At 40.6% G+C, this 11,197-nt stretch overlaps 1 protein-coding gene across 1 annotated transcript; it reads left to right on the top strand.

Moving 5' to 3' along the window:
• Nucleotides 1–728: 728 nt before the first annotated feature.
• zgc:101540 (hsFATP2a_ACSVL_like domain-containing protein) lies at nucleotides 729–9,549 on the top strand. The gene is made up of 10 exons (XM_067437101.1): nucleotides 729–1,323; nucleotides 3,556–3,765; nucleotides 3,944–4,102; nucleotides 4,191–4,315; nucleotides 6,582–6,776; nucleotides 6,864–6,954; nucleotides 7,151–7,349; nucleotides 7,437–7,534; nucleotides 8,906–9,036; nucleotides 9,143–9,549. The coding sequence occupies exons 1-10, from the start codon at nucleotides 849–851 to the stop codon at nucleotides 9,317–9,319; spliced, it is 1,860 nt and encodes a 619-aa protein (XP_067293202.1). The 5' UTR covers nucleotides 729–848; the 3' UTR covers nucleotides 9,320–9,549.
• Nucleotides 9,550–11,197: the final 1,648 nt, after the last annotated feature.

Genomic DNA, 11,197 nt, shown 5'->3' with positions numbered 1-11,197 from the left:
ATGTAATTTATGAATTATTAATTGAAATTACACATCAAAACATGATTTTTAGATAAGCAAGTGCATCTCAACCGGGGCCCAGGGCCCTCAAAATGTATTTTTCAATATAATAAATTATTTAATATTAAATCTGTTATTAAATCTAATATTATCTAATTTAATGACTAAATCTGCTACCGGAACAGCATAGAACCTTGGTGAACAAAATTAACACATTACATTTTTCCCCTCAGAAAATTGTCGGTAGATCTAAAATATTTGTTTGGGGAAATTATTTATTTATTTTCAAATAGATTCTGGCAAAAGCAATTTGAAACTCGGTGCAAATTACCACGGATGCACTCAATTTCTGCATCAGGAAAATGTGGCATCAAGATATATATATATATATATATATATATATATATATATATATATATATATATATATATATATATATATATATATAATATAATTTCGAAAACAAGCTTTTTTAAATAAAATAAAAAACTAATTTGCTTTTTAAACAAATTAGTTTTTAATTTTATATATTAATAAAACAAATAAAAACTAATTTGTTAACAAATTAACTATTTAAAAAAAAAATAAGCTTACTCGCGATTTTTTTATGTATTGACAGGACTAATCTGTTTTATTAAAACGTGCGTAAACAAACGCACCGAGTTGGTGGAGGATCTGGCAACCCAGCGAGGCTCTTGAGTCGGGGGTGGATCAGAATATAATCTCTCTCTCTGGAGCCCCAAAAGGGCTGAACTTGCATTTAGAGAATGTGGCCCATGAATTTTAAGACTGTGAAAGTAGTGTCAGGCTATGGCATATAGTTAATCTCAAGAACCAAACTAGTAAACATGTATATGTGGATGACTCTTCTCGCGGGCTTGGCTCTTCTCCCCGCGCTGCTGAAAACTTTCTTCCCATATTTTTTCCAGGACTGCGTGTATATTTACAGAGCGCTTGGTTTTGCGATCCGATTAAATGTGTACAAAAGGAAAACTCCGTTCTTTAGTATTGTGGACGTTTTTTTGGAAGCAGTGAGAAAGCACCCGCGGAAAACGTTTATTCATTTCGAGGGGAAGACGTACTCCTATGAGGATGTGGATAAGGAGAGTAACAAAGTTGCGGATGCGCTGCGCTCGGTGGCTGCGCTCAAAGAAGGGGACACGGTCGCGCTTTTCCTGGGGAACGAGCCCCTTTTCGTGTCGACCTGGCTTGGCCTGGCCAAACTGGGCTGTCCCGCTGCACTCCTGAACTTCAATATCAGATCCAAATCACTCCTCCACTGCTTCTCCTGCTGCGGCGCGAACGTGCTCATAGCAGCTGCTGGTGAGAATGAGATGTTTACAGTATGCACTTGTCAGTAGAGTGGACTATACATAGAAGTTTACTATAGAGATAGATAGATATGGCTACTATAGCAGTGGAATGTCATGTTGCGAGGCGTTGGCCGTTAGCACTGATTCTCATCCATTCTCTAAATGTCTATCGTTACATACTTTTATGAAATACTTTGCTTTATTAGAAATAGAAAATATATCCTTATGAAATAAGGTCGAGCGGGGTTTCAATTATACTTTTTTCTTTTCTACATGAGGGTACTAGAAAAATGATATATTAATTCTTAATTATATAGTATTTTATCTGATTAACTGGCATTCTTCCTGACACAACAGCGCGCAAAACCGCGCACGTGCGCTTGGATACGGTGACCAGGTGTTTCGCGTCATTGCTGATTTTTCGCGCGACTGGAACGCTGTATTGATCAATCAGAAGAAAGAACCGGAACTTTCCCCAAGACATCCTCTTGGTAGCCTGTATTGCATTAATTAGTGGACGCGTTTCCCCCCAAAACAGCTTAAAGTCTTAATGAAATCAGTTTTTTTACTAGGCTTATAGCATATAAATATTATATTGGATATGTAAGTCTTATCGCTCCAAAACAATAGCCACGTTACATGCACACTTCATCACAGAGCAGTTTGTCTGCCGCATCAGAAATGTCGACGTCGTCCTCTCCAGCAGCTGGAATGTGTTCGCGGATGCCATAGCAACTCTCAACGGCCACCAGGACTTATAAGGTTTTATAAAACCTATTTATTTATTGTAAAGTGTAATCATCTAAGAAAAAATTAATTCTTCTGTCAGGAGCAGTTGAAGTAAAAAGTGCCTGGGACAAACAATGCCAAGATGAGTGGATGTAGCCAGGCTATGTCTGTCATTATGTCAACATTATCTTCATAACTTCTAACGAAATAGAAAGTTTACCCCTCAGAAAAGGTTTTTTTGATCGAAAAACCACCTCATGCGAGCATAAAAAACCTTTTTTTGCGATATGGGAGGTTTTTTTGCGATTTTTCTGCTGCAATTTTCTAACTACACCTCCTCAGTTAAGTTCACAGTTTTGCTTTAGTGAAAGTTTCATATTAAATCTAAAAGGGGAGTCTATTAATCTGTGACTGTCATATGCTGTCAAATGCAGCTTTACTAAGCTCAACAGCTCTGGCCTGAATGAAACGCAATTGGCTATTTTAAAAAAGGGTGCTCTATGTCTCGCCTTGTGGAAATTACATCAACACATTGGATAACGTTGCGCGTTTCAAGGCACCTCAGTGGGCCTTTAACGTTAGTATGTAGGGTAGGTTTAGTTTTTGGTTGGATTAAAACAGACCCTGGTGCGATTGCTCTGTTAGTGCGGTTCATTTGAATAAGTGTGAACGCCATCTGAACCCTGCTGCGCACCAAACAAGCGGACCGAGACAACTGAAAAGATCTTGGTTCGTGGTCTCTGTCCACTTCCAAACTCGAGTGCGGTTTGACTGATAGTGATATATGAACCCAACACGGACCAAACACATGTAAACAAACCAAAAACGGGACATGATGTCACAGATGCGACCCTAAAAACGACTGAATGCTCAAGAATACCTGTTTTTTCTCGTCATAGTCGTGATGTTCTACATCACCGTTCGGTACAGGATCAGAACCGTGTCTCCTCGCAGCAGATCTTCGGTTGTGTGTGTGAGACGGAGGGATTCCTGGTGCTGTTTTGACTCCTTTACATATTTTATAAGCTCTACGTGAGTTCTGAGCTGGTCAAAATGCCATCATATGTGTGGTACACGCATGCAAAGAGCACAATGAGAACATATCACTATGACTTTAGGTTCAGTATCTTTAGATTCGGTGTTAAAATGCCAGTGTGAACGCTAAGTGGACCAAGACTATTTTTTTCTACAAGTGTAAACACACACTGAGTCTTCCACATTGAAAAATAAGGAGGGTGATACGAGTTAAAATGAGCACACCAATGCAGTGGTAGGCCCTACTTATGTGGTTAAGGGGTACATAAGACAAAAGTTTGAGAAACACTGGCCTAGACAGAGGACTCAAGCACACGCTGTGCATGTGAAAACAGGCCAACTTCTTTGGGAACAGATATTTGGAGGTGTTTGGATTTTTAGTGTTAAAATAGATGTTTTTTTAAAATTCGATGTCACTCTGAAAAATTTCATCACAATCATACACGTGAGAGTTGCAGTGAAGTGTTTTCTCTTGCAGAGCTGCGTGATGCTGTGGAGGAGATATTGCCGGCACTGAAAGAAAAGGGGATAGCTGTATACCTCCTGTCTGATGAGCTCACTACAGACGGCATTCAGTGTATTGGTCAGGCGATCGCTAAGGCTTCAGATAAGCCCATGTCCCTGTCTCTTAGGTCCAATGTCCATATCAGGAGTACAGCACTGTATATCTACACTTCTGGCACTACAGGTATCTGTCAAGGCCACATGTAGTGAGTTACGTAATATTTATTGTTATATTTCGCTCAATAGCATACCAAATCAGGCTACGATTAGGTGATAACTATATAGCCACAGATAAATAACTCTGTATATGCTGTGAAAATAATATACTTCCCAAAATAACACTGGTATTCTGGTCCATGGAGGTCTTCCTAAGGCAGCGTATGTGACCCATGAGAGGGTCTTGGCTTCGTCGTTCATCCAGGGTGTTGTTGGAGTGACGTCTGAAGACATATTCTACATCAATCTGCCTCTGTATCACAGCGCTGGATTCCTCCTCGGACTCGTTGGGTCTATTGAAAGAGGTATAATGGATTATATGATATGCTATATTATATATTTAGAAATGCTCGTCTGGTTTTATACAGTGCTTACAAATAAAAATGTTTCCAGGTAACACTATTGTTTTGCGGAGAAAGTTTTCCGCCTCTCAGTTCTGGGACGACTGCAGGAAGTACAACATAACTGTGATGCAGTACATCGGTGAAACGCTGCGCTACCTCTGCAATACACCACAGGTAAAAACCACAGACAGTAAAAAAAAAAAAAAATGCTGACCGCAGGGCCGTGTTAAGCCTTTGCGGGGCCTTGGGCTAAGCTTTTTTTCATTGAAACTGATTAGACTTTAAATGATATGAATCTGTGGTGAAATAACCAGATTTTCAATTCAATGCATGTTTATTTTAATGCGAACAACGTCCTGTCACTTTAATTCAGCTGCAGACTGCTCCTGGAAAGAACTGCCGGACCGCATCCGTGTGTAGTAAGAAAGCTGAAATCCGTTAACATTGGGACGTATAACAGGCGATCTATTCATGATCAAACTATTTGCGTTGCAGATCATAGGAGTCATTTGTTGGACTACTACACAATAATAGAAAGACGTGTTTTATTGCTATTATCTCATCACATTTGAAGCGCCGCTAATGTAAGTCGGTAGAGGAACGATTTATATTTTATGCATTGGGAATTTCGGCCAAATTTTGTGTGCAAAAAGTTCCATTGTCTACACCTTTGCCATGTTTCATCCGTTCACTATAAACGGGCCTTGCAATAGAAGGGGCCTCAGCTTACATTCGAAAAAGTGTCACTCTGCGCATACAACACAAGGGCCAGATATTAATGGGTGCTTGGGGCAAATATTAGCCTGACAAGCCAGACAAACATCAAGATGTTGGGTCTGGAAACACACAGTTGAAAGGGCTTAATCAGGGCTTGAATTGTTGTCTTTAAAATTCCTTCTGCACGCAATAGGATGGCAAGTAAGTTTAGAAGGAAGTCGGATGTCTAGATATCAGATATGTATCTGATTTAAAACCACATTTGGAAGTGGCTCAGATCGGATGCGGAAAAATCAGATGTGAGTAAAAAAAAAGATTTGTTTTGTGCCGGTGTAAACACAGCTTTTCAAACCAAGCCTTCAATGCATGGCCAGCCGGAACCGGTTGAACAATGCTAAATGTGAGCGCACCAGAATGCATGGCCACCACAAATCCATGGTTCAAAAATGGTGGTTCAAAAAAAAAGATTTAAAATTGATCATTTATTCAGTATTTGTGTAAACCTTGTATTTTATGCTTCAAGCTGAGTATCAATGTTATCTTAGCAACATGCTAACAACTACCAATAATCAATCTAAGTCATCCAAGATGGAGGACAGAGATGAGGAAAATTATGATAGTAAATTGAATTTAATATAGATAAAAACAAATTTACTTACAGCTATTTTTATACTAATTAAAGGGATAGTCCCCCAAAAAAGAAAACTACCCCATAAGGTATATATGACTTTCTGCTTTTAGCCAAACAGAATCTGTGTTATATTAAAAAAATATCCTGGCTCTTCCAAGCTTTATAATGGGAGTGAATGGTAACTTGTATTTTGAACCCCCCAAAAAACTGCATACATCCTTTATAAAAGTAATCCACGCGTCTCCAAGGGGCCTTCTGAAGTGAAGCAATGCGTTATTGTAAGAAAAATATCCATATTAATAACTTTATAAACTGTAATCACTGGCTTCCGGTAACAGCCGTGCACAAGTCTAGACTCACGTTACCAAAAGCCAGTGACTTAAATATGGGTATTTTTCTTACAAAGAAGCATTGCTATGCTTCAGAAGGCCTTTATTAAACCCCCTGAAGCCGTATGGATTACTTTTATGATGGATGGATGCACTGTTTGGGCTGAAAGTAACATTTTTGGGGTGAGCTAACCTTTTCCCATTAGCTAAATTTCATTAGCCAATAGTGGAGGATAAAGCACAGTTCATGTAGAAGTAACTTTTAAACCAAACCGCTTTCTGTTGGTCAGCGCAGTGAATTCACTGATCCCTTCCCAATCACATGGATTCCTACTGAAATGATGAGATTACACCCATGTAAATTTGCTGAACATTGCTAACTGTGACCACACCTTTAGAGCACACCTTGGCATCAAGCTAACATGGAACACTTTAAGAAATGTATTGCATTATTTTGCACTCATAAATGTAGCTTTTTTTTAATGTCTTCACTGCATTCAAGGTATATGGTGGTTTTAATCAGTTCATGCATTCCCGGGGAACCGAACTCATGAGCTTGGTGGTGTTAGCAACACGCTCTACAGTTTGAGCTACAGGAAGGAACTTCTGGTGTATTGGAGCAGTGCTTGTGCTTCCTGCCAATGTGAAGTCTTCCAGTTCAGTCTTTTAAGAGGTTTTATGACCATTAGCTTGTCCCCTTAGAAGGTAGCTCACTTGGGTTTGGACATGGCTATTGTGTTTTGATGCAGTTTCTGCTTTGCAGAAAGACAATGACCAAGACCACAAGGTGAGGGTCGCCATTGGTAATGGTGTACGAGCAGACGTCTGGAAAGAGTTCCTGAACCGTTTCGGACGCATTCATGTCCGGGAGCTCTACGCTGCCACGGAGGGAAACATCGGCTTCATCAATTACACCGATAAAGTCGGAGTGGTCGGTCGTGTCAATTTTCTCAGCAAGGTAAGAGTGACAACACGTATTTCTTAGCATTGAGAAAGGCATCTTTGCGTAAAGTGTCCTCAGCTTGATTGCCATTGTTTTCCACAGTTGTTTTTCCCCTTTGCCCTCATCAAGTTTGACATTGAGAAAGAAGAACCTGTGAGGAACGCTGAGGGTTTGTGTATCCCAGTCGATAGAGGTAGGTCAGGTGTTTGTTTTGTTGTATAATTCACCCCATTTTATTGCCATATGCCATCAGTAAAGATAGTACAATGTGTCTGTTTAGTCTAGTATTTGACCCATTGACCTTTTGTTAGGAACATTGTCATAAAAAGTTAATGTTTAACATGTTACATGTGCTTCTTTGATGCTACAGTTGTTGATATGTTTCATAGATGAGGTGGGCCTTCTGGTTGGGAAAATCACACAACACACCCCTTTTGTCGGCTACGCTGGGAACAAGCAGCAGACTGAGAAGAAGAGACTTAGTAACGTGTTTGTGCAAGGAGATCAGTACTTCAACAGTGGAGATCTGCTGAAGATCGACCATGAAAACTTTGTGTACTTTCAGGATCGAGTTGGAGACACGTTCAGGTAGCGAAGCTTTGGCTGAAACTTCTCTGAAGCACATTTGCACACTTCTTGGAGTTTCAAGCATCGCATTGTCATTTGTTATTGCAGGTGGAAAGGCGAGAATGTGGCTACAACCGAGGTAGCAGATATTCTCATGATGGTGGACTGCGTTGAGGAGGCCAATGTGTATGGAGTCAAAGTTGAAGGTAGATGTTATCATTTGATATAACCATGATTTGAAAAAAAAAAAACAAGAGTTGGATGTGATCTGCCTGTTAAGGAGACCTGTTGCTTGATTTATTGAACCAAATGTCATTACTTTAACCAAAATTAACCAAATCATAAACACAAAGATTTTTAGGAAATAATTATCAATGTCTGCGAGTCCATATAATGCCATTAAATGGCTGCCGCTTACAAAAAACACACACACAGCGATAATCCCACCACAGTGGATCAATGTCTTCTGAGGTGAAACGATAGGTCTGTGTAAGAGAAATACTAATGTTTTTAACTCTTAACTATAAACCATTGCTCCCGGCCAACTGTCTTAGATACGTTCACAAGTTCAGCTTGACATAAACATAAGTGACATTATAGTTAAGAGTATTCAAATATTAGTATTTCTGGCAGACCGCCTTCCATATTAAACTTGCGCAGAAAGTGTAACGCCTTTGTTTCAAAACGCTTGCGCTACATCCGACATCATACGTCGCACCAGTTACGCTTTTTTGTTGAAGACAGTCTGGCAGAAGCTACGTATTTAACTATATTCGTTTCAGAAGAGCTTTATTAACCCCCTGGAGCCGTGTGGATTACTTTTATAATAGATGGATGCACTTTTCTGGGCTTCAAATTTCAGACTCCCATACACTTCCATTATAAATCTTGGAAGGACCAGGACATTTTTTTTTATATAACACCAATTGTATTCGTCTGAAAGAAGGATGTCATACACCTAGGTTGGCTTGAGGGTAAATTATGGGTTCATTTTCATTTTTGGTTGAACTATCCCTTTAATATCCTAAAAAAAGGCTTTCATCATATACATACATGTCCAGTTTCTATCGCTGCAACTTCCCGAAGGCACACATAAGAAATTCAATATGTTCAGCCCAAGTAAAGGCTCTTCACCACTGTTACAAATCACATACTTCACTAAAACTTAATTCTCCTTTTTGAAATTTCTCTCCTATCTGTTTTGCTAACATTCCTGCTTAAACAAGAGGACCACAGCTGTGTACCTGGTCTAAATTAGTCCCTGATGTAAATTAAGCTTTAAACACATTGATTTTCCATCTTACATTCAGCAATTACTCACCCTCATGTCGTTTCAAACCCGTTTCCTTCATCTTCAGGAAACACAAAAGTATTTTTGATGAAATCTGAGATTTGCCCTCCATTGACAGCTATGCAAACTACCATTTTGACACTTCAAAAAGTTGAGTTCGTAAAACCCATCCATATGAATTGAGTGGTTTAGTCCAAATTGGTCGCTTCATATGATGAACAGATTGAATTTAGGTTTAATTAACAGCATGCTTTTATTTTGATATTAAAATCTATTGTATCTTCAGGCCATGAAGGAAGGATTGGAATGGCAGCCGTGAAACTGAAGGAGGGTAAAGAGTTTGACTGCGTCAGCACTTGCAGTGTTTTGGCGAACTATCTTCCAGTGTACGCCAGACCTCGATTCATCCGAATTCAGGTACGACATCTCACCTTTATACATCCTCATGAATTTTGCAAGTAGACGCCGTCCACTCCAGTCTTGGCTTCGCTCCGTGATACTCAAAGGCAAATTTGTCTTTCAGAATTCCTTGGAAGTCACAGGAACTTTCAAGATGAAAAAAGTGAAGCTGGTGGAGGAAGGCTTTGACCCAACCTTAATACAAGATCCTCTCTACTTCCTGGATCTGACGCAAAAGAAATACATTCCACTCTCTCAGGAAATTTATAAGTCGATCATGTCGCTGGAAATTAAACTGTAATAACCATAAAATAAGCTAACAGTACCATTCTGAAATCTACTAACCAGTAGTTGCCCACTAATCTCAGGGAAAACAAGTGATTACGGTGAATGATTTTAACCTTTACAGACCACTACAGTCAACTGTTTTACATTAGTTTCCTTTATAAAATGTGCCTTATCACTTAACCTTGTTAATAATGTACATTTTAATTGTCTCCTAACTTGTAATTAAAGTTCATTAGAATCTAATATGATTTTGTTATACTAAATGTGCTCAACTTTACCTCTCAAAATTTGGGTCATGAACGGTAGAGAAATGCAAAATGCTACTGTATAATTGTGCATAGAGTGCAACAAAAATATATATTAGAAGAAATGACTTATTTTTCTCCATTGGGAAGTTGATTTGAAGATTAACTTATAAACATTTACTGTGAGTTTTAAAATAACAGTATCATTTGTGGTGATAAACTCCATTACCCATGATGCTGTACAGAAAAATGCCACCAACCAGATGCAAAATGCAGCAGATGATCTCATTAGCTCCGCCCATTCCCATGAAGCACTGAGACTGACAATCGATGTCCCTATGCTGGGAAGGGTCAGGAAATGTGGTCCAAGATTACCTTTTATTCGGTAACATTAGTCAGTTGTGATTTATATGCTGTTTAATGCTTATGACTGCCTTAGCAATTGTTTCTATTGCTTGCTTCTGCTTTTCACGTTTTGATCCAGTCTCCACCCCCTGTAGCAATCTCCTCCCACTTTACACATCCCCAAACCTACTCGCCTCCACCCCCTGGACCCTAAACCTACCCTTCTCCACCACCTGGATCAATCTCCTCCCACTCTACACATCCCCAAACCTACCCATCTCCACCCCCTGGACCCTAAAACTACCCATCTTCTCCACCCCCTCGATCAATCTCCTCCCACTCTACACATCCCTAAACCTACTCGCCTCCACCCCCTGGACCCTAAACCTACCCTTCTCCACCACCTGGATCAATCTCCTCCCACTTTACACATCCCCAAACCTACTCGCCTCCACCCCCTGGACCCTAAACCTACCCTTCTCCACCACCTGGATCAATCTCCTCCCACTTTACACATCCCCAAACCTACTCGCCTCCACCCCCTGGACCCTAAACCTACCCTTCTCCACCACCTGGATCAATCTCCTCCCACTCTACACATCCCTAAACCTACTCGCCTCCACCCCCTGGACCCTAAACCTACCCTTCAACACCACCTGGATCAATCTCCTCCCACTTTACACATCCCCAAACCTACTCGCCTCCACCCCCTGGACCCTAAACCTACCCTTCTCCACCACCTGGATCAATCTCCTCCCACTCTACACATCCCTAAACCTACTCGCCTCCACCCCCTGGACCCCAAACCTACCCATCTTCTCCACCCCCTCGATCAATCTCCTCCCACTCTACACATCCCCAAACCTACCCATTGCCACCCCCTGGACCCTAAACCTACCCATCTTCTCCACCCCCTCGATCAATCTCCTCCCACTCTAAACATCCCTAAACCTACTCGCCTCCACCCCCTGGACCCCAAACCTACCCATTTCCTCCCACTCTACACATCCCTAAACCTACTCGCCTCCACCCCCTGGACCCCAAACCTACCCATTTCCTCCCACTCTACACATCCCTAAACCTACTCGTCTGGAAAATTCTGTCAATGCTGGCAAATGACATTTGGTTAGTTTCCACTTACTGTCCGATGTAAAAAGCAGCAGTTGAGAGTCAAAATTCAAATTCAAATTTCATTGAGCTGACCCAACGGCTTTTAAGAAAGGCTTTCTCAGTGGTCTTAAGTCAGCCGGTCAAGAGTTTGCCCCTGGAATCAGCTGCAGTGTCTGTTTTAAGTAGGTGAA

The sequence above is a fragment of the Pseudorasbora parva genome, chromosome 25 (assembly GCF_024679245.1).
Source record: "Pseudorasbora parva isolate DD20220531a chromosome 25, ASM2467924v1, whole genome shotgun sequence".
NCBI classification, from domain to species: Eukaryota; Metazoa; Chordata; class Actinopteri; order Cypriniformes; family Gobionidae; genus Pseudorasbora; species Pseudorasbora parva.
The sequence above is the reverse complement of the archived record's forward strand: the minus strand, read 5'-3'. Positions and strand labels throughout refer to the sequence as shown.

Coding starts and splice junctions, on each gene's coding strand:
- zgc:101540 (XM_067437101.1), top strand. CDS start 849: ATGTATATGTGGATGACTCTTCTCGCGGGCTTGGCTCTTCTCCCCGCG. Junction 4,316..6,581: donor ACCTCTGCAATACACCACAG/GTAAAAACCACA, acceptor TCTGCTTTGCAG/AAAGACAATGACCAAGACCA. Junction 6,777..6,863: donor GTGTCAATTTTCTCAGCAAG/GTAAGAGTGACA, acceptor TGTTTTCCACAG/TTGTTTTTCCCCTTTGCCCT.